This window comes from Haemaphysalis longicornis, unplaced genomic scaffold (assembly GCF_048455015.1).
Source record: "Haemaphysalis longicornis isolate Haplotype H1 unplaced genomic scaffold, Haemaphysalis longicornis Haplotype H1 scaffold_226, whole genome shotgun sequence".
NCBI lineage: Eukaryota > Metazoa > Arthropoda > Arachnida > Ixodida > Ixodidae > Haemaphysalis > Haemaphysalis longicornis.
This window is the reverse complement of record NW_027526303.1, coordinates 1-22,930: the sequence shown is the minus strand read 5'-3', so window position 1 is coordinate 22,930 and position 22,930 is coordinate 1. Positions and strand designations below refer to the sequence as shown.

The 22,930-nt window shown below is 46.2% G+C and overlaps 2 protein-coding genes across 2 annotated transcripts; one reads left to right on the top strand and one right to left on the bottom strand.

Moving 5' to 3' along the window:
* Window positions 1–2,907: 2,907 nt before the first annotated feature.
* On the top strand, window positions 2,908–3,636 carry LOC144172481 (uncharacterized). The gene has a single exon (XM_077701176.1). The coding sequence runs from the start codon at window positions 3,140–3,142 to the stop codon at window positions 3,488–3,490; it is 351 nt and encodes a 116-aa protein (XP_077557302.1). The 5' UTR covers window positions 2,908–3,139; the 3' UTR covers window positions 3,491–3,636.
* Window positions 3,637–6,022: 2,386 nt separating this feature from the next.
* Blp (mitochondrial import inner membrane translocase subunit Tim16) lies at window positions 6,023–17,745 on the bottom strand (the record flags this gene model as incomplete). Its single annotated transcript, XM_077701175.1, is given in 5 exon segments — window positions 6,023–6,255; window positions 10,694–10,813; window positions 17,231–17,322; window positions 17,424–17,508; window positions 17,659–17,745. Coding segments are annotated over 5 exon segments (396 nt in total). The 3' UTR covers window positions 6,023–6,159.
* Between the last annotated feature and the right edge of the window lie 5,185 nt (window positions 17,746–22,930).

Sequence of the window (22,930 nt, the reverse complement as noted above, 5' to 3'; positions counted from 1 at the left end):
AGCGCTCATTCCTGCGTTATATGTTTCTCACGCCAGGCAGCTTTTCTACCGTCGATAACGTTAGTTGCAAATGGTTGTTTCACGTCAAAGCATCTTTCTGCCTGACAGGTATAAACTAAGCTTACAAGTTTCTCCGGAGTAATCGCTAGTCCAGCGAACCCTTAATTTTAATTTGTACATTTTAACGCTTTCAACATGCAAACGGTAATGATGTTGAAAGCCACCGTTCAGCAGCGGGAGCTCGCCCGCTCTCAGAGAAGCGGCTTCGTTTTATACTGAAACGAATTCTTTCCAACCCAAACGAAGAGTTCCATTTCACGCCGAAGCATTTAACGCAAACTTTTTTTGTGTGCCCGCGAAGCGCCACAAGCAATTAAGGTCTAACTGAGCGAGAACTCCCGCACCTCCCAAATGCACGCTGCGCACCATTCCGAGTACACGTTAAAAACAGTCGAACTAGTCTTGATGGGATAAAAGAGGTTTTTTGAAAAAGTGAAAGAAAAACACGGAGCTGCGAAAAACTGCGAAGCGTAGATAATATTGAATTAGGCAAAGAGAGTGGTAATTCCATAAAAAAAAAAAAAAAAACATCTATAGGGTCAAATTACTAGTGAATCATGCATGCAAGCGTTTAACAGAACTTCTTTTTTTTTTTTCAAACTTTTCAAACCGCTCGTTTCCTTTCAAACACTTGCTTTTCACAGCTAATTCTGGAAGTTCCCATTCGCATGAGGGGGAATAAAAGTTTGAAAGCCATGTCCTTCATACGCCACCAGAACTTAAGTCTTTAGTTTTGTTCAGGAGAAATGCCGCAGTTTAAAAGCCACGCTCTGTTTTCCATGTCATCTTATTAGCTAGTCCTTTTCCTCGTTATTTTCTATAAGTCGCATTGAAAGGTTCGCTGGCAAGAAGTACATTTAGATAATTAGAACACTAATCACGCTTCGACTTGAACGTTCAACATTTGCGTATATTACGACAAAAGGTATACACCGTCGCCTTTTTTTTTTTTTTTTTTTTTTGCAGACGCAACTAGGATAGCAAGAAATAAATTTAAGTTACACAGGCTCTCAGTTTATCAAAAGTGTTCCCAGCTGTCCGGGATGCGCCTTTAGATAGATTGAACGGGAACGATGTGTCTTCATGCTCACTGGGGTATCCTGATTCTGATTGTGTGGTTTAACGCGCAATTTGTCCCATACGAACGGTATGATACGAGAAGAACTTCTCGCTTGGCTAGTTGCTGAATAGTTGCCATGATTTTAAGCGCAAAAAAAAAAAAAAAAACACGGACGAAGAACAGAGTAGACGAGACAGGCGCTACTATGTTCTTCATCCGCTTATTATTTTTTTTTTTTTTGCGCTTCAAATCATTGCGAGATGAAACATGGAAGTACTACTAAAAATGAAGGTCCTCGTTCGATCTCCGCTAAAATCAGCCCTTTGAAAGCTCATCAGAAAAGTTTATAGAGTATAAAATTTTCAAGAAAAATGGTCAAAAACTGGAGATACTTTTCTTGCGAAGGAAATTGGAATGCGGCTGGAATGGCTCAGCACAGGCGGCTTCATTGATAGTTTCACGGTTATGTAGTCGTTTGAACAGTCCAACGTTATACATTTTGTTTCGGAAAGTCCCGACAAAAAACGAGTTACAGCTACTTTCTGCAGCCACACACATCCCGCAGAAGCCCATGCGTTGACTGCAAATCGCTTACGACTCCACAAATTACGACGAGTAAATAAAAGCCCAAGTAACGGCAGAGACGTCTCAGAGGCCAATTTTCATATTACTGGTTCCACGATAGTTCTCATCGAACGCGCGAGTCCAGCAGGAAAATAAAAAAAGGTAAACACAGTTCCACCCAGTGTTAAATCTGCTGAAACGGCGCAGCTGTGGTTTTTTTTACGAAGATTTCGTTTAGCATCGACTTCTTTCCTGTGCGTGTTGTTAGAGTTGCTAATTTTCGTATTAGTTATTTCCGGATAGTGCATGCCTGTTAAACAACACTTACAGCCGTTTTATGGATGTGCTTCCTCCGTAAATGGTCATGTGTTGACACAAGATAGTAATTTTGTAACGTTTACAACTTCACTGTAAACTAACTAATTAGAGAAGTAAATTAAACTCGGCGTAATGGTAGAATCGCGTTATCGGCTTATTGTCATATAATTTGTTTCGGGACACTTTCGATAAAACGTGAGTTAGAGCCAGGGCCGCACCCTGAGGGGGAGGGGGGGGGGGGGGGGTTCGGAGGTTCGAACCCCTCCCGAAACCTTTTCCAGGCAGCACGTAAGCAATACTTACTGTTGCTTTCAGCAAAACTACCCCTTCCCAAAATCCATACCCCCCCCCCCCCCCCCCCCGCAAGAAAATTTCTGGCTACGGCCCTGGTTAGAGCCGTGTTTTGTATCCATACCCTTCCCCCTACCCCCCATAAATGGCTATGCTTCACTGCGCAACATGTAGTGTGGGAAAGCCAGCTTACACTGTGCTTTCTCAAGTCAGCTTCACCTGTAAGCACAAATGCATGCCTGGGAGGACATTCCTTCAGGAGACATGTAAGCCGTCTTTATCTCAAAATATGAAGGCCCTAGGACGCTTTCTTGTGAATTTTTCTGTACAGGGAACCGATTTTTTCGCGACAAAAGCTTTTAGCGGTCAGCGAGAGCGTAACGCAATACCAGCAGAGACTGCCAGCAAGACCAGCGCGCGAACGCTCGAACAGCTCCGCTGTTAAAAGGATTACCACAACCATTACAAATCGTGTTCCCTGCTTGTTGCGTTTAAATGATCGCTGCAATGCGTGCCAAGTGGAGTTTGGAGCTGGCGCCACGCTAAATGACGCTGGCGCCGCAGCGTGACGCCGCTACGAAGCTCTACTCTAGCGGTGTTCTGCTCGGTCAGGATTCGGTGCAGACAACACTGAGCGGCGGATCACCGAGCGTGTTGAACGTGTGCACACGTCTCGTTGAGCTGGCAGGTGTTGCTTCACTTCGAGCTTCCGTGCCCTGCTGTGCTGCAATCATTTCGTGTCTCCTATCGCGAGCGTGTAGGTGAAGCATACTCACAGGACGCCCTAGTACTCGCTGTTCGCATCTGTAGAAGGGAGCTCGTTGCGCCCGGCCAGTGGGCGGCGCGATGTTTCGGAGGAAACCTCCGCTCCCGACGAGACCGACTCCTCCTACGTTCGAGGCGATCCAGGAAGATCTGAACAACGCTTCCGAAGACGTCGTGTTTGCGCTCCTGCCAGACGGCAGCAACCTCGAAGCGGTCGCCGACGGCGCAGCGGCGTCCGCGGACGACGGCGACGGACCCATGACGGCCGACGCGGCTTTCCTCAAGGTGAAGCATTTCATGGAGATGAGCGACAAAATCGCCGGTCTCGCAGAAGTGCTCCAGAAAAAGACTGAACACCTAAAGTCGGTTAGGGACGATTTGCACAACGAGATAGAAAGGGTGAAAAACTCTCTACAAAACGTGAAGCCTTAGTCATTTTCCTTTACTGTACATTTTCTGAACGTTCGTGCACAATTATTTTTTGGTGGTGCGTGCTGTACAGCTGCAAAGTCTTGTCGCGTTGGCCACGACCGCTGCGTCGATTATATGTCGAGGTAATAAAAAACGCTAAAACACAACAGGTGTGAGATCAATCTTCTAAAAACGACGCGAGTACGAATGCCCAAAATAACAGTGCGCGGTTTACACCGATGCAAGAAGGGGGCGGGCACTTCACGAATTTCCCGACGTGTTCGGTCTCAGTTTTTGCCGCTGCTGCTCCTGAAGGAACCTCTTAACGTCAGGCGAGTGCATCAGCGCCATTTTCTTTTTGTTGAGCACTTCCGTTAGCAAAGAGCTCTTGAGGCACTCGGCGTTGCAGTTGACGCTGTCGGCTTGGGCATCGTCCGCCTTTTTGCCAGCCGCTGAACAAGGCGCACTGGTCGACGCACTCTTCGACGTACTGGGTGACGCACCGTCGTCCTCCATGGCGCAAACGGTTTATCTTCGGCGCACTCGCAATTACCGAAGATTATGCAAAGCAAAAACTCACGACAAGACGTTTTCCTCGACCTTTGCGAGTCTGGCATCGGCCATTGCTTATTTTTCAGTTGGCGGCCATCACAAATACTTTTCAGCGCTTCGGCCATGCGTGGCGCCCCCTACCTCGAACAGCTGTTGTCGAAACCGAAACTGCGTCATTACGACAGATGTTCGTCTGCTTTTCAGTCAGCTGCTGCGGGATTTTTTTTTTTCACGTTTTATTGTGACTCGCTAGCGGCCAGACTGCGGCGTCACAAGCATGGTCGGCAATCGCATAGCAAGTGCCGCAAATATCCCCCTTACCGGGCAGCGTAACCCAATGTCACGACTGTTTCAGTTTTGGTTCGAAAGAAAGGAAAAGGAAAGGCAGTGCATTGGGGGTGAGCTTACTTGCATACGACACAGTGCGAGGGAAGTGTGTAAAATAGTGGTTTTTACATTTCTACCCAACCGGCCAAACCGCTTCTGCTCTCTGACTAGCCAGAGTGGCTTAATGATATACACTAGCAATAATTAGATTTTATTGACGTAAGCCTAGCAATGACTGCGTGTAAATGAAACCCCGCCAAAGCAAAAAATACATCTGAACGATACCCCAAATAGTAACTGATACATAGCCATTTCTTCAGCTGTTTTGCAAGTGTGTTTCCTTACTCAAGGGATCAATGGGACGATCGGGCAATCATGGCCCTGGACACGAAAAGAAGCTAGGCCTCCACTTGACTGCTGGTCGTCAAGTCCTCCCGTAGCTCAGAGGGGAGGGGGAAGGTTTGGACTTTGTGCAGGTAGAACGCCTGTTTGAGAGCAATACTGCCATTCCACAGAGAATAGGTTGGTGTGCACAGAATGGAGCAATGACGCTGGCTAATCAGTGAACGGAAGTGGTTTGGCTGGTTGGGCAACTATCGAGATGGACTGCTCCCACCACAAGTTGTAAAACGGGCATGACGCTTGGTTGCCAGGGAATCTGGCGACACTTGCTAGACGTTTGCTGCAGGGTCCATAAGAAAGACGCATTTTCTCACACATGGTGGCGGGGGTGCGAGCACACATGTATGCAACAACGCTGTGCTTGCTGACAGATCCATGAATAGTTGCCATTAGAATACATCTTGGTCCCTTATACGCTCATTTGCAGCATGTAACATCGCTGTCATAAAATAAAACGTGTGCACACACACACAATCACACAATTTTTTGATCCCGCACCACATTCGTTTAATACCAAGTACAGTACGTCTTTATTGGCTCATGACAAAACAGCAACGACCATTAAAAACCGACTCCACACTCCGATCATTACTTCTGACACTGTTAACTCTCCCCAGGCGACACATACAAGGGTATTCCTTCCTCGAATTCGATATATGTGATCACATGGAATGCACTTTCTATGTGTGCCAAGAAAAAAAAAGATTTTCAATGGCGTGCTTAGGAGAAATGCAACACATTGACACATTGAAAACAATTTAGCACAGCGCTATGAAGTCTGCAAACGCGTGCCTTTATTTGACGAGCCTAAGGCAATTACAAAGTTTAGCCATATAAATTAAAAGAAAATTGCTAAAGTCTTTTGTATTTGACATGTACCCCAATACTGGTGAGTTCGCACATAATGCTTTCCGAGCGGGAAGTGAATTTTATTTCATGAGCACTTTGAAGCAAGTGACAGTCATCCTGAAAGTGTGTAAGCCACTTCACTGATTGTAAGCGAGTCGAATGTTTTCATGTGAATGTGGCAGGCTGCTCCCCCCTATGTTTTTAGTTATGGTTTTTTGCTCCCCATCATTTACTTAGTGCCTAAGCAACCGAAAAATAAGCACTTTCGACCAACATCAACAACCGAAGCAATGTCTCGTTGGGGTGACCAAAGATCGAGCTTTAATAACTACAGCCCTGTATAAACAAGGTGGTTACATCCCACTCCACTGCTCTCGCTCACATGCAGTGCATGTGGTAAGTGCATGGAAAGTAAACACAAAATTTCTCGCAATAGCGAGCCTTGCAACGCTTTAATCAAAGCAGTAAAAATCGAAAGAAAATAGCGACACTGTTATGCAATTTAATTTGCTAATACTACGTGAATCTGTACAATGCTGCTAACGATATCAGAGCTACTATTATGTATTGTCGGCTTGCCGACGCTGCTGTTTTTTCCTTTCTTGTTCTTGCTGATGTTTGAGTTCTTCATCAAGCCGTTCTTTTGCTCTATAAACCTAGAAAAAGAAATGCCAGCAATTATTTCTTTCCTCGGTCATTAGAAAAAATGCAGAGAACAAAAGAAAGACCACCACGTTTCACATCTAAGTGCCACTACACAGTGCCTGTCACTGAAAAAGAAAAAAAAAAGCAACAGAATCTGCTTACACTATTTCCTGGAAATGATACCATAAAAGGTTTGGCTCCACTAACTACAAGCACGTGAAAAAAAAAAAAAAAAAGAGTAGGGTATTATATTTTTGTCATTTGCGTTTACTTTTTAAGTCAGTAATTTTTCTTAAACCAATGGCACTGAACAGCACAAGGCCAAGACATATAGTATGCCCACATCAAATTCATTTATGTGATCACTACATAAATTTTGCAGGACTTGCAATAGCACCACTTTTGCGCGATTGGGAAGCTCATCGGTGAAAAAACATTGACGGCCCATGCTTTGCTTCTGCTCAAAGCTTGCTCCAGAAAACAGTTTTACTACAGCGGCTTGCCTACATATATGCACCAGGCTAATACTTTGTTGTTTTTTCAGTTGGTCCACACCAAAGCTTAACATTTTTATCACGTTGCAAAAGGCCTGAATGGCTCCGAGAACAATCCAACCAGCACCAATGCCTCTGGCGCATAGGGCCTACACCTGTTAGTTGTACAAAAGTTGTAATAAGTTTAATAGCCACGTACGTTTGAATTTTGGGGGGGAATTCGATAAGGTAAGAGCGATGTGGTATTAGAACAATTTCCAAGAGGTCAATGAAGACAGCATTCACCAGTTTCTAGATTACGTAACATTTAGAAGAGAGAAGAAGAACCACTGGAGAACACCGAGCAAACAGAGCAGGTACACTGACACCGCTCAGAGGAAGCACAAGAAAAAAACAGGTGGGGGAGGCAGCGCAGCTGCAGTAAATTTTTTTTTTTTTTGTACATCGTTATTTCAAACGGGAAACCCCAAACCGTCTCAGTTACCTGGCCCCTATGCCTACTCTTGCAAGCTTGACAAAATATACTCATCCATACCACCCTCTTTTCTTTTTAGTTAACCATGATAAATGACACAAGGGCTTCCAAAAGCAGTAATTATGGGGAACAGTTTTCAAAGCGCGTACCTCTAAAATCAGAGTTTAGACTCTTAGCAAGAGGACAAAAACATTTTGCTGCAAATGGCTAACATTTCCCTTTTTGAATAGGACAAGCACCTGTGTTCACGTGCTGGCAGTAAACGCATAGCAACCCAGAAAAATCCCACATCTACCTGCATGTCCTCAGCTGCTGTTCACACCTATGCCGTCCATCAACACCACAGCGAAACACATTCGAAATTGTGAGGGGTAGAAGCATATTTTCCTAATGTTTTTCACAGCACCTTTTCAGTTTGTTTCTGGTTTGCAGATTCAATGTAAAATTTATTTTCAACCGCATTTTCTTCTAAAAAGGGTTAAACTTCTCCTTGCTGGAGGTTTTCTGGTGTTTTTTGAAGCGCGTATTAGCCCGTTTTTGCTTTGCAGATTCTACATAGAATTTATTTTCAACCATATTTTTTCTAAAAGAGGGTAATCTACTTCTCACTTGAAGCCCAAGGTAGTTAAACAGCTCCCAGTTGTTCGACAGTAGTTAGTCGAACAACTGGGAGCTGTCCATGTTGGACTAGATAGCCCAATATGAACTACAGTTGAACCTCATTATAATGAACACTGATATTATGAATTATCGGCTAGAGCGAACTAAATACAAACTTTGGTCGGTCACGCTTTATTTCAATGACACTTATTCTTTTATAACTAAACTTAAACCGTGAGAGCCACGCGATATCGGATATAACGAAGAAATATTTGACCAAGAGGCTGAAAAGCTAATTGTAAAAACCCCCCGTAGTCCGAAACTGCGTAAGCATAAAGGCCGTTTTGTTCGTGGACACTGTGGGAAACTTCATGCGGCTCAGTGCTGTGAAGAGCCACCAGACAAAGATCACACCCTTCATCAAATAAATAAGGATGCAGTCCTGTTTTGTCAAGTAAACTCTGTTCTGCTGTAATTTCACGCACTCATGTTCCAGTTCATTGATCTCGAAATGCAACAAGGAGAAAGGTAAGGGTTACCTTGCGTATAGTGGGTTCAAAGCCTCAAAAAATGCATTTTTGTATGAAGTATTTTTATGCTAGCCAGATTGCCGATTTGTTACAGCCGATTTTTACCTCTACTGTTATAACGAATATTGGTTATAACAAACTCATTTGCTGTCCCGATACTACTTCGTTAGAACGCGGTTCAACAGTAACAAGTGGCCTGAGGATGACCTTGACTACATTTAGACCACTGTCCCACAGACTATTCAAATGTGCTGGCACGGGGCCACGGGCAACAATAGGACTGCCCATTCTAAATTGCAGCCCAAGGTGAATACTTGATATTCAAACTACAGCGTAGACCATTTACAACGTAACCGCTTAGAGGGCGGGGCACGATATTGAGTGGGGTTTTGTGACCACTGGTGTGCCTCCCACAGAACTCAATGCATAAGCATACTGCTTAAAATGTGGTTGCCCGAAGCACAATACCGTTTATATTGCGGTTTTTGGAGGGTCTGCTTATCGACCGGCACAGCTGGGGCATCGTTTTAGGATCGCAAGAAAGAAAGGGGAAAAAAAAAAAAAAAGGAATAAACCATCTCACGCAGTGCGCTTCCTGCTTTCCCCTAACTTCGACACAAAATGAAAGAATAGGCACCCTTTAGCTCGCGTGTGCCGTTTGCACTCGCGTGATAACCACAACTGCCCTTGCTTGACGCCCCTCGGAAGATAGCGAGCCCTTTTCCCTCTCCCCTGTACGCGATAAGTTGTTTCTATTAGAACATCGTGCCGGCAAGCTACCGCACTTTCCCTTTTCGAACATTTTCAGATAGCGAGCCGAGATGTGGGGGTTTCTACTACATGTACGTTGTGCTGTCAAGCAACCGCCTTTGGCAGAGTAAATGCACGGTGGGGTGAAAAAAAAATCCTGCTTGCCTCCTTATCAAGTTTTCCTGCGGCATCCGTTCATAGATGCCAACAAATGCAGCCGTGCTCCTTCAAACCACAAGCACAAAGAAAGTTTTTAAGCCGCATGCGCCGTTTATAAGACCCTGCAGCAGCAGCTGATGCGAAGAAAAAAAAAAAAGAGGAATTGTGCCTCTGTCTTTAAAGGAGCCATGAAGACAAAATACAAGTTAGGTTTATTAGAAAGACTGCTTAGTCCCGATAACAATGACACCAATACCATCGCAATCTTCGAACAAATAACGGAGATATTAAAGAAAACGTGTGAAGCAGTCGTGACCCCCTAGCCTATTTCCCGCAACTTTTCTATGACATCACGAAACCTTGTTTGTGTGATTGGTGGCCGCCTAACTCACCTGTCGCGACGACACATGACTGGACATCTGTAATGGGGCCTCTAGTTCCATTTGACCACATCACTTGAATGCTAACGTGCAGTTAACGCACTGAAAACTATGTTTTATTGCTGGCCCGTATGACGTCATTCTTGCTCATACCACGTTACTGTGGCACAAAATTTGAAAGTTTTTAAATAATTCCTGCTTTTTTTTTTCGTTAAAAAAACATCTTTTGTGGCTATAATGGAGCTGAGTGAGATACTGAATCCTAGTTCTTTCAAATTAAATGAAGTTGTATTTTCTCTTCATGGCTCCTTTAATTAAGGGCTGTGCGTTTGAGCGATGATAAACAAAGAATTACTCAAGACGTAGGTTGCGATGTGATTGGATTGGCGTAAGTTTTGTTTATAGTGCGGATTTCCATGGCTCCCATGACATACGTTATAAGCGGTCTACACTGCAGAGCAAAATGCTTGTTCATAGCTACAGGGCAGAACCTTTTCCAGTTTTCTTCCAGAAGAGCCACATAAGTTCCAGCTGCTCCAACAGCCGAATTGAAAGCCACGCGTGCATACCTTTTCAAAGCAAGTTTTACGGCAGGGATGAGTTATGAAACAGGCTCAACCTGCACACCTGATGCAAAATTTAAGTAGAAAAAGCAGGCATGAGAGCAGTATTCTTGGCACGGGCTAGGTTTAGAAATTGTCTGCATTATGTGTGACGATAGTAGAGTGGATTAACACATTGCTCATACAGTGTTGAAAATTTGCAGACAGCGTACATTGATTCAACATGGCTTTAGCTTTAGAGATAGGTGACAGCTAAGCCCTCCCCACTGGAGTTCTCACTTTTATGGATGGCTAAGTGCGGTGCTCAACTATGCAACCTCACTCCTAATGAACACAGCAGGAATGTGCATGACACAGTTCATCGTTCACATATGTAAAATGAATCCCCGCTATTGAGCTGCATATTAAGTTCACTCAAATGCCAGCTTAACCTTTTTTTTCCCTAATGTCAAGAAAATGGCACAACTAAGAAGACCAAAACATTTCAGCAATACCTACCTTGGATTGTAAGTAAAAAGAGCCGCCTTTAGACTTGTCATTTACTTCAAACAAGTGCTTGTAGTTCTTCTCCAGCAGCTCAGGGTCGAGCCTGTCAATATTCAGGATTTGCATCGCCTCCTGTAATGGAGATAACACATTGTGCGATGATAGTGCAGCACAGTTTAATGGTCATCTTCCTTCCTATTCAAGAGCAAGTTCGCAGTGAATTCAGAAAAGAAGTACCTTGGAGCGTTCAGCGGTGTTGCTAAGGTCGTGCGATTCACACTGGGTAATGCAATAGCAAAGGGTGACACACACACCAATAAAAACTGAGGCTTTATGGACCAATACTGGGCAGCCAGTTCTCAGGGGTTCTCTGACACTACCGCAGAGACTCGATTAAGTACACATTGAGAACGGACTGTTCTTTCAACAGTCTCCATGCATTCAACAGTCTACTCATGGTGGGCGGAGTGAACAAATGTCTTCCAAGCATTGTGACAGGTCCGCTCAACTAACACCAGGCATAGCAGCCACCACAATAAGCGTGTTTGCTTCAGGGATCGAAAAGTAGTGCTGTTAAGTGCAGACGTCTTCTGTTTGGCTGCTCCAGTGGTAGCGAAACCTAGCAAGAACTTTTTACTTGAGAGCATGGAGCAGCAGAACTGAATTGAATTGAACAACTTTTACTGAGATTGGGGCCGCAGCTGGGGAAGGGGAAGGAGGGAAGAGGAGGTGGCGATCAGTTAATAACGACTGGGGCAGGTCGGAATGATGCGTGGTATCTTGAAAAGGGTGGAGTACACCCCATCTCAAACTTTCGTTGCTGCAAGTTCTACTGTGAATGGTATAGCACACAATTTTGAAATAAAGTGACCTTTACGATGATCGTTTTGGAGGTGCTAAGCGCTTATAAATCCACTTCAGGTAAGGGTATTGTAAAAAGAAAAAGTCACCCTTAAAGGGACAGACAACCAATTTCTGTGGAGTATACGCTCTATATCCCAAATAAAAGGGCATCACTTGAACCAAAACGGTTTCCCTGATATGGCCGTAGAACGTTGGAAAGCGGAATTTGAAGTGTTGAGCCCCTTTGGGGCTCGGGCTGTCAGCGTCTCCTGTCGTCGTTTCATGTAGTCACGGTACTAAAACACCAGGACACTCGTTTTCCAACGCCTCGCGCTGGAACGTTTCATCTCCACTGGCAAAAACACTTACAAGAACACACCGGGACACGCCTTTTCCAATGCCTCGAGCTAGAACGCTTTGTGCTTGAAAGACACGAGACTTTTACAGCGAAGTTGTATACCTCTACCCCCCAATGGTTTCATCTCCATGAGCAAAAACGGCAAGGTGCGAAGAATACACTTAACACTGCGTGCTCCAACCCTCCCCAGGTTTCATGGTAGTGGAGATGGCCCTGGATTTTTCTTTAGATATACCAGCCTTATGAATGCTGGAAACCATGACAGTGAACCGTGTGGCAACCAGTTTGAGATCACCCACTAGACAAGGAGACCACTGTACGTGGCTTTTCTAGACATCTCTGTGTCGACTGGGGCATTCTCTGGTCCATCTTGCGTGAACTGGGTCTTGGTGATGCAAACTGTGAGCTAATGCAGGCCCTGTATGCGGACATGCCAGCCGACGTGGAGTGGCAGGAACATACCACAGCACCGGTGCCAGTTCGACAGGGAAACTTCAGCAGGGTTGCCCTATGTCACCACTGTTGTTCATGTGTATGTGGCCGGTGTGACAGAGTTCTTGGAGGCATCGGGGATTGGTTTGCAGAAGCTCCTGGAGATCTGTAGCATGGTGTGAGGCGGCACTTGTCACAGCACTTAGAAGTGAGACGAGGATCACGCGGGGAAGAAGGAGGAGAAAGAGGGGGAAGTGGAAGCGAGGTGGCAAGCGGGAAGCAGGCAGAACGCGGACCTCGGCGAGTACTCTGCTGGGCGCGATCGACCGGGAGAGTCAAAGCCGAGCCACGTTTCTCTCCCGGCCTTGTAGACTGCCGACGCCATCTCTGCGGTGTCCTCACCACAGCCTTCTTCCAATACTTGCAAGTGCATGGGCAAGGGCGTGTCATCATTTGGAAGGGAAGAGGAAGAAGACGGTGGTGGCACGGAGAGTGGGAGGAGCGCAGTTCAGGGAGCGACCTCCCGGATGCAAACGTTCGGGGAAACTCCGCTCCGAGCTGCATCTTCCCTGTTGACGACGAGGCAACTTTCAACTGAGACCGGCCATGGAACACCCGCGCCGAATTAGACGTGTCGTTCATCAGCTGCAGCACCGGCATCAACAGGAACCCCCACGTGAGCGAGTACGAACTTTTTTGAGGAAAGAACTTTGTTTTTAGGACACTCTTTGGACTAACTCATTAGACTACATTAGTCTAACATCCATTTATGTATGTTGTTATTTATCTGTCCCGTAAATATACGTTGTCCTTGTCTGACGTCAACCGCCTTGCTTCTTCTCCACCAGTTACACTTAACCCTCCTCATCCACAAAACAACCTGCTTCACACATGGAGATGACCCGGATAGGTTTGCAATTTAACCAGACAAAGTCCATGGTCATGGCATGGGGTGTCGAACAGCCGGAGGCGTCGTGGAATCTTCAGGGGGGCACCATCAAACAGACAAACACAGTTAAGCACCTGGGCGCGAGTTCACCACTGGATGCGACTACATGGCTGCTCATGAAAAGGCAGTAAGGGTGAAGGTGGCTAGGAGCAGGGGCATGCTGGGCCGCCAGTCGCTTTGGTCTTTCAACCGCTATGAGGTGGTGAGGGCCTTATGGAGAATGGTGGCAGTGACTGGGCTTGCCTATGCCAACGCAGTCCTGCATCTCTCTGCGGGTGGAAGAGAATTCCTCGAAAGGCGCCAGGGGATGTTGGCTGGCTGGCCCTCGGGGTGGGAAAGCAGATCCCACTGGAGAGCATTCAAAAGGAACAAAGTTGGTCAAGTTTCGTGGCACAGGAGGCAGTGGCAAAGAGCAAGACTGCTCCGCCTCCCAGACGCAAGTATTGCCTGCCAGACCTTGGTGCATGTCATCTACACCAGTTGTGCCACAAGGTGGGTGAAGCGGTCGACTGCACTTTGCCGCAGGTATGACCTGCCAGCCTTTTTGCTTGTAGCGATAGACAAGTGCCTGACTGCCCAAGCCTGACGACTCCGCGTACAGCAGGTGGAGGCAGCGGAGGGGTACGAGTCAGTGAAGCGAAAGTCGGCACTGTCAGTGTGTGTGAAAGAGAAAAGGGAGATCCGCCGAGAGTGCCTTCACAACAACTCATGGGGCAGTGGCTTGTTGGCTGAGGCCCGAGGAGGCGTGCTGCGCACATGGGTGTGGAGGACGTGGTTCACAAGCGAGCTACAAACTTTCTGTGCCTTCTGTGGGGAGATTGACGAGAATCTTGAGTATGTAATCGCCGGGTGCCCCAACATATAATTCGTTGCCCGCACAATGTCGCTGCCCACCACCCTGAGTTTCCAGATGGGCAGCGGCACAGAGGCCAAGGTCATTGAAGAGACGAAGAGGCGACTGGAACTTTGGTGGCGAAACTGTGCACTAGGACGAAAACTGTAAGAGAGGCTACAGCAGCGCTGCTCTGTGGAGCTGCACAAGGAGTGACCTTTTTCATTTCTTTCTGTTTCTTATGTTTTGTATCTTCGGCTTTGTTGTGCTTTGAGCAGCAACAGCCCATTTCAAAGGGCACAGCCACCAAGACCAACATATTTTAACTGCATGTCAGATGAAAAGAGGTATTCAAAAATTAATCCCCAGCTAAAACGATATTAAAATTCAGTCTTTCCTATTCCTTTACGCAGTTTTTAAATCACTCATCAAAACCAACAGAGTTGTTTGTACGTGAATGGTAGTGTCACATTCAGGCTTCAGAAAGATTACTGCGAAATTAAAATTATTTCCACCTATTTAAAAATGTGTCAGAATCCTCGCGGTTAGCCCAACATATAAAATGCTCGCTTTCATATGAGCTGGAAAGCATACACTCCACAAAAAGGAGTTGTCGGTCCATTTAATGTAAAAAAACTAAGCAGCCAGCCACAGCAGGGCTTGGATGGGGAGTAGCAGAATTTCATCATCATCATCAACAGCGTACTAGGTCCACTGCAGGACAAAGGCCTTTCCCATCGACGTCCAACCGCTCCTGTCTTGCCCTGTTCAAGTCCATTCTTTGCCTCCGATTTTCCTTATTTCGTCTCTCCATCGAGTTATTGGTCATCTCCTTCTTCTAGGCCCACCTCTTGGTATCCACTCTGTTACCCTGGCGGACCACCGGTTTTTATTTCGCCTAACTACATAGCCAGCCCAAGTCCATTTATTTTTCTTAGCAACATTAATCTTAGCCCAAATTTACCAGCTTAGAACCTGGCATACAGACAGTGTCTTTTGATAAAAAGCTGCAAATCTATAATGAAATCATACATCAGTGGCTATGCAAACATGTATACACTGGTCTTCTGCTAGCTGCAAAAAGGCTGCTGTTGTGTGTCGTCAGCAACTGGACTTGAGGTATACTTGGTGACAACTTAAAAACGGCACCGGAAGTTGCCGCTGTGCCTTACCACCGTAGCCGGATGTTTCTCCGCGCGGAGCAAGTAGGGCGTTACTGGGAATATTTTGAACATGGCGTGAGCCGTTCCCGTGATTTTTTGGACTTAATATGCTTATAAACGACTCCAGTGATGACAAACAAACTGCGTGAGACAAGGCAGACGATATCACGCATTCATAGCAAACCCCTTTCAAAACGCGCGCGCACTGATGTCACGGGTCGGCGCTTTGCCGGAGTGATACACTACATGAGGTGGTGCCGTTCTTGAGTTGCAACCGAGTATAGATGGCCTGTGCTTCACACAAATATGAGTAGCTCATGCACAGAACCTTCCTCGCACTTATTTGTATCTGCTTCACTCAAATTTAGCTACGAAAAGTGTCTGAATGGTCACACCTATTTTTATTGTATATTAAAAAATATTTACTGAATTCGGATATATCAACTGCTACACGATTTGTGTTCTAATCCAAGCTTGTGCTTTGAGAAGTGGCCTCAGATGTTTCTGCGGCTTTTGCACCAGTATGTTCGTTTCTATTTAACCTTTTTTGATGGCTACGCAGAAATCAGAATGATATCTACGAACAACGCACACACACCTCGTTTCTGTAAAAAATTTTCCCTGAGGCTGTCAACGTTAATTTGCTTGGTGTCTACCAATTGCAGTTTCATCGCTTTCAAGGGCACTGATGTCCGAGCAGAATGCCTGTATTCTCTGCAGCATTGAAACTTTCCCAGCTGTGTCGAATTCTGACACTGTTGCCTGTGACCGACTCTAATCCGTGAAGTTTTTGCGCATGCAGTCAATCACGTGACACCACGTGAGAATTCAACCTTGTCAGAAAAGGTCCGGCGCCTTGAGAGAATACGACCCCGTGTTACCACTCCATTTTCTTCCCTTATGTACACCCGCCCAATTTTTTACCAATATCACGGGAGCATCGACCGTTCGGTCGATCAGCGCCGTGTGATAGAGTGATACGGCAAACTCGGCGAGAGTAGCCGCATGCGCACTGAGCAAAGGCCGCTGCTGTCATCGTCTGATAGGCTGTTCCTAGAGCAGAGGACCGCCCCCGATTTTTGTTATTCGCTTATCACACTGCCTGTCATACTCGAAATTTTCTTCAAGACCAGGCACGTTGCGTCAACTGAAAACAGTTATCAGCGTTGCCGAATGCAAGGTTCGTTCGGCAACGCTGATTACACTGTTTTCTGTCGGCGCCACGAAACTGGTCTTGAAGAAAGATTTCGAGTATGACAGGCAGTGTGATAAGCGAATAACAAAAATTGGGGGCGGTCCTCTGCTCTAGGAACAGCCTAGCAGACGACGACAGCAGCGGCCTTTGCTCAGTGCGCATGCGGCTACTCTCGCCGAGTTTGCCGTATCACTCCATCACACGGCGCTGATCGACCGAACGGTCGACGCTCCCGTGATATTGGTAAAAAATTGGGTGGGTGTACACACCACGTCCTGACTTCCTCCTGCACTTTTTTACACAACAAAATGAAGTTGTTAGGCGTGGCATTCACAGACGGTGTTTTTACTTCTAAACTTTTTATTATTGCGCATTCTTACATGAACGTATCCGCGCTCTTATAACAGGGTGAGCGATTTATTTGTAACATGTTAAAGATGAAATTCTCAAGCTTGTTTATTACCGTGATCATTCACAGCAATGTACCGTAAGCACACATTCGCTGATCGACGGTAGACCCTATTTAAACATGATTAAGTGCACACAAAATACACTACAAAGGCCCATTTGATGCTTAAATTTTTACGCTTGGAGTAAAGCGTACCAAGGGGTGCCGTAGTGAGCTCCCGGACCGAGTGACGTAAACTCAAGCAACGACAGTGCGGTAGTTTACTACATCAAGTACGCCGGTGCGACGCACAACTTAACAAAGAGCTAGAACATCAAGGGGGCCAGGTCGGCTACAAGCACTGCGCGATGATTTGCCTGGATACGTACTTGTACGCTCATTCCCAGCTTGGCACTCGCCGCTGCTCTCTGGGTAGTGTCGCCCCTCCCAGCGCCAGCTTGACGAGCGGCAGCCTGGCTCGCTGCATGCAACCAAGATGACAACAGAGTTGTTCAAACACGTCCACGACGGCCAAAGCGAGCAAGTGTGAATGGAGCAGCGTGCACGACATCGGCACCCAACCTGCGTATTCCTGCTGCAAGGCCCGCGCGAACGCTCTCGCAACAACTTGAGCTCCGACGACGATGACTTGCGCCAAGTACTTAGCCTGTAAGAGCAGGAGAGATTTCGGAGAGTTTAGAAAGTTCGACGCAAAATGACCTCGGCAGGGAAGGTGAACCGGTACGGCGCCAGCATGTTACCGAGACAACCTGTTGCCATCAGAACGCTTGGCTGCAGAAACTTACAAGTGACTTACCATTTACAATCTGTAACCTAAACTGGCGTTACAACATTAAGAAAACTAAGGTTAATAGACTGGCGCAACGCAACGATCTTATTGTGTAGTTACCCGTCTAAAACGGCCCACATGGGCAACGCCATTTTGCGTGATGCCGATAACGACGGGCAAGCGGGGCAAGAGTTATCAAACAAGACGCGCGTTTGCTCTATGCGACATTTTGCGGCGAAGATGTGAAGATGTTTCGTGTCCTTGTTGTCGGCGAAAAAAAAGAAAGTATTCAAGCAAGATGATCATTCTAGAGATGGGCAAAACGGCTCCCTTCAGTGAGCGGCTCAGAAGGGCTCAGTTCACTGACGTGAACCGGCTCATTTGAACGTATCAGCGGTTCATTTATTCTGAATATAGTAAATGATGCTTAATTTAAGTAGGAGAACTCTTCCTTGTTATGGGAACTTTTCTTTTGATAAAGCACCCGGTTTATTTGTACAGAAAAGAATTGGCTTCATCGTCATTAAAAAATTTCCCCGCATTTCCCCGAGGGGAAGAATGTGAAAGTGCGAATGCACGAGTTGAATTTGCGCGGTTCGGTAATGTTCGCGAAAGAGAGATCACACACACACACACAACTACAAAGAAAGATGCATTTATTCACAGACACCTATTTGTGTTGTCGTTGTACTTGATTGCTAGAGCGGATCTCAGCTTTGAAATTTCGTGTCAGTACTCCTTTAAGCGGGTGCATTAGCCCTTCTCACGCCCGATTCCTGGCCAATCCCCCACGTGGGTATGTGCCATGTCAGCGGCCAGGCAGCGCGCGCCCATCTCCCCCCGTTGCCAAGGAAGGCGAGGAGATTCCTGGCCAATCCCCCACGTGGGTATGTGCCATGTCAGCGGCCAGGCAGCGCGCGCCCATCTCCCCCCGTTGCCAAGGAAGACGAGGAGCGCGCGCACCCGCAGCTGTTGCCAACGTTTTTTTGCTGTTGCTATGTGGACGGACGGCGGTCGCCGGAATTCAGGGTCGCTTATAAAGTGCATTCGCACTTAAAAGCTTTTGTGTGTCACAAACATGCTTTCTACTACTGTGAGGTGAGGAACAATTCTGGAAAACAGGATCGAAGAATTTAATTTTGGTTTATGAACAAAACTTTGCTCAGTTTATCCAAAGTGCACTAAAGTGAGACGGTTCCGCTTTTTCACACCGATAATAGATGACACAAAACTTGCACACAAGACCCGGCTGAGTCAGCCGATATGCCTCTACTGGTTCTACCAGAACAAGCCAACACAATTCATCCAGAGCATGATCCAGAGCCACCTGGAGTGACTCTCCCAAAGAATCGCTGTGAGCCGAGAACCACCACTCCCAAAGAGCAGCTTAGAAGATCCGGCTTCGCGAAGAGCGGCTCTCCCAAAGAACCGCTGCTTAAAAAAAAGTGGCTCAAAAGTTCCGGCTCACTTCTGACTCGACTGTCTGCTCACGTGACAGGAGCAAGGGAAGGTGCTGGAGGCAGCGCAGTTGCTTTTTCGCACCGATAATAGATGGCGCAAACTCACTCCGAAGACCCGGCTTGGTCGGCGATCCGGATCTTTGGCTCAGTTGGCTCAGCGGCTCAGTTCACTCAGTGGCTCTGCTGTGGCCAAGAGCCGAGAGCTGAAAACTGCTGCTTTCAAAGAGCGGCTCAAAAGAACCGGTTCACTCCTGACTCGGACTGTATGCTCATGCGACAGGAACAAGGGTAGGCACTGGAGGCAGGGCAGTTACTTTCTCGAACTGATAATAAATGGTGCAAAACTCTCACCGAAAACCCGGCTCATACGGCGATCTGGATCTTCGGCTCAGTTGGCTCTGCTGTGGTTCACTCCGTCCGATCTGGTTCGACACCGATCACTGAGCGGACGAGAAGATAGGCTCCCTCGCTCCCAAAAAAACATCACTCACTTTTACCGAGCCACGGCTCACTCGCTCTTTAAAAAGACCGGCTCAAAAAATTCATCTCGCTTCTGAGCGACACATCTCTAGATCATTCTCGTCTTGCACCCGGGAACAGCGTTACAGAACCAAGTTCACTGTAACTGCGTTCTGTGCCCCTCGCGAGCACTGATGAACGCGTGCTCAAGCAAACTTTCTAGCTCACACGTGTAAATTATGCGCTCTGGTGGCTACCATATACATTTCACCAAACAATATTAGGCCTCTTCGATTATTAGTCGTGAATAATCTGCAGACTACCCGGAACGCAATCCAGCACCTGATTTTTGGGGCCATTGGTTCGAAGGCAGTCCTCAGACTCGTATGGTTGTATTCCGGGCCTGTCCTCCACTCCATGTGTTCCCTCGACTCGGCTGGGTGGAATAAAACCTCAATGCCCTTATATGCAAAAGCTGATTTCAAGGATCTCCTCGGCTGGAGGCTCGAGTATAGGGGGGATTCATAATAGCGTAGTTTCATCGAACCGTCCAGGACTGCTAAATCAAGGAGGGCCACCAATGAGCAGTTCATTCGCCTCTGCCTCACAGTGTAACCATAGTAATTGTGTGCTACTAATCTTTACCACCGATATTTTCAAGAAAAGACTGGAAATGGATTGATACAAAAAGAACTCAACATGCATTGACATTGCAAAAATTGCACGTTCTTCAGTTTAAAATTTTCCGAAATGTGTGTTGCTTTTAATAAGTGCACTCTATGCTGATTGTCGATGAATGTCACTTTTTAAGAACGCAGAAAATAAGGATAAAAGAATTTGAAAAACCCCATTACCCAAAACTTTGCGGCTTTACAGGTTCCTCTTTGGCAACACACAATATTGCAATTATTGTTCCCCTAATTCTAACCAGCAACAAACCACCTCAGACTTTAAAAAAAAGAAAAAGAAAGCCACCTGCTTTCAAACAAGACCTGCACATTCCGCAAGCCAATGGGCAAAGCCGGGGAAATGAAAGCTTTTCTACCCTTGCTCCTCCTACCCACAGCAGGTCCTTTTCGCCTCCTATCTTACATTCTACTCCACCATGATGAGGATGCAGCAGCCAAGCGCAAGATGGCATTGTATGAAGAGATTAGTTCCACTTGTTCACAAAACACAAACCTCATACACAGTGGTACGTACCTTACTACGGCAAGCCTATATCTATTGTAGGAAGAACTTGGTTAACATTTTCTAGGATGGCATCAAGACAGGATAATGTGTCAGCACCTTAAAGTGCACAACAACATGGTAGAAAACTTTTCCTGCACTGCAAACTAGGAAGTGGTTGCAAGTACACACGTCAGTTCTTGCTACTGAGACAGAACTTCAGAGTAGCAGTCATGTATGTGGTAATGTCCAGCAAGCAGACACACGCACACATTTATTCAAAAAAATATACATCCATAAAATTTCGAACGTCGTCAAGTTCGCTTCGAAAATACATTTTTCGCTTGTCTTGTATGATACACCGGTTGCACTTCACATGTGAAGCATGTTAGGTTCTGTACAAAAACACCTGTACACCGTGACCGTGCTCTTGTAAATAGAGCGGATAATGATCCTTTTAGTTATCGTCTTCCGAGGAGTCTTCATCTTGCCTTGCCGCCCTCTGTTTCAGCTGAAGAGCAGAGGTGAAGCAACAACAGTTGTATGACTAAGAGGCACTTGAAAATTATACAAGGCAAGAATATAGAGATAATTACGCAGCAAACTACTTATAGGCTGGCACTTTATCTAACCCTAATCTAAAAAATGTGATTAAAAGCGTTATGACACAGCCGTTCGAAGCTAGATGTTACCTAAAAAGGCGTAATCTTATGTTCCCTTACAATTGGCATTTCTTCCCTTTCAACTGTGGCCTAGTTGGATGAGTTGTTGCGAGTAGTGCTCAAGATTTCTGCATCTCAAGGTTGCTTCTAATTGCTGCACTCTCTTGAAGGTTCCCATGTGCCTCAAGACTGCTCACATATTCCTGAAGGATCGCTTTTCCCGTCTGTTTAGCGGTGCGCTTTGCGATCCCTTTCAGGCCTAAACCTCGGACAGCAGCGGTGGCCGCGGTGACATTGGTGACCGAGTTCATGGCATTGTCCACCACTTGAGCGGCATCCGTCCCGTACCTGGGGAGAAGAAAAACAAGGCAGTGAGGATTTCCTACGGGGATGTGAAGCTACACTAATGAAATTAATTAGGGTGTCACAAGAAAAGTTGGTACCTACGAAAATGCAGCTTCGTGTGCTTAGGGGATATACAGTAGAACCCCGCTCTTAAGTTCCTCAGTGCTGTGTTTTCCCAGCTGCTATGTTGTTTTTGCCTAGTCCTGGCTCAGCTCGCATAGAGTCCCATGTATTAAAATCCTCACTGTTACATCATGGCTCACAGTACGTTTCCGGATCATTCATCGTAATCTGACACTCCTTACGCATGGGCAACTGGGCAACATGCGCGGACCGCCATTTTGACGTTTGACGAGCCTTGGCCAGACTTGGCTACAGAACTGACTGCATGAAGCTGCACATGGGTGTGATTCGTCACCACTAGATGGCCCTATGCTACTCTCTGCTCTCACCATCATTGCTGCGCTTACAACGGAAGTTTCCCTTCGAAATGCCGGAAGTGCCTGTTTGCCACAAAGAACCACTGACAAGAATTGCACACGCTCTCGTCGTCATTCTGTGCTTCAGCTTTAAGAACACTGTTGAACTTGCAACCGCAGGCTTTGTTGTGCCTTGATGGTGTCATGAAAACGGGAGACGCTTTCCTTTAGGAAAAGCTTGGCGTACTAAACGAAGTAGACAAGAAGCCAGCGCAGAAGAGAGTCGACATCGCTAGGGACTTTGCATTGCCACGCGTGGCGTTTTTCGGCGATCGCAAAAAGATGCAGTCCTACATCATCGAGTTTAAGGTTTGAAAGCCAAAGTTGTAGAAATACATGGTTGTAAGTCCAAGCTGCACTGTTTTAGTTCATTTTTAAAGGTTTCCTCACTGCTGCGTTTTCCTGGTTGTCAAGTTTCGTTTTCCTGGTCCGGTGAAAAACGTACAAATGGGGTTCCTCTGTATATGACAACGAAATTCAGTGGATATCTACCTAAACATATGGTAAAACTGCAGCTTTTCCTCAAGGGATATTTGACAGCAAAATTAAGTTTATATACAAACTACGACGGAATATCTGACCATGAAATTCGGTTGACATGTACCTAAACATATGGTAAAACTGGAGCTTTATGTGCCTGTTGGACATCAAATAAATAAAGAATCTAAAAATTAAAGAAAATACGAAGAGCAAAACTTGCACAGAAAACTGTGTATTTTCACCT

Bases quoted from the DNA above. Each gene is read 5' to 3' on its own strand.
- LOC144172481 (XM_077701176.1), top strand. From the start codon at position 3,140: ATGTTTCGGAGGAAACCTCCGCTCCCGACGAGACCGACTCCTCCTACG.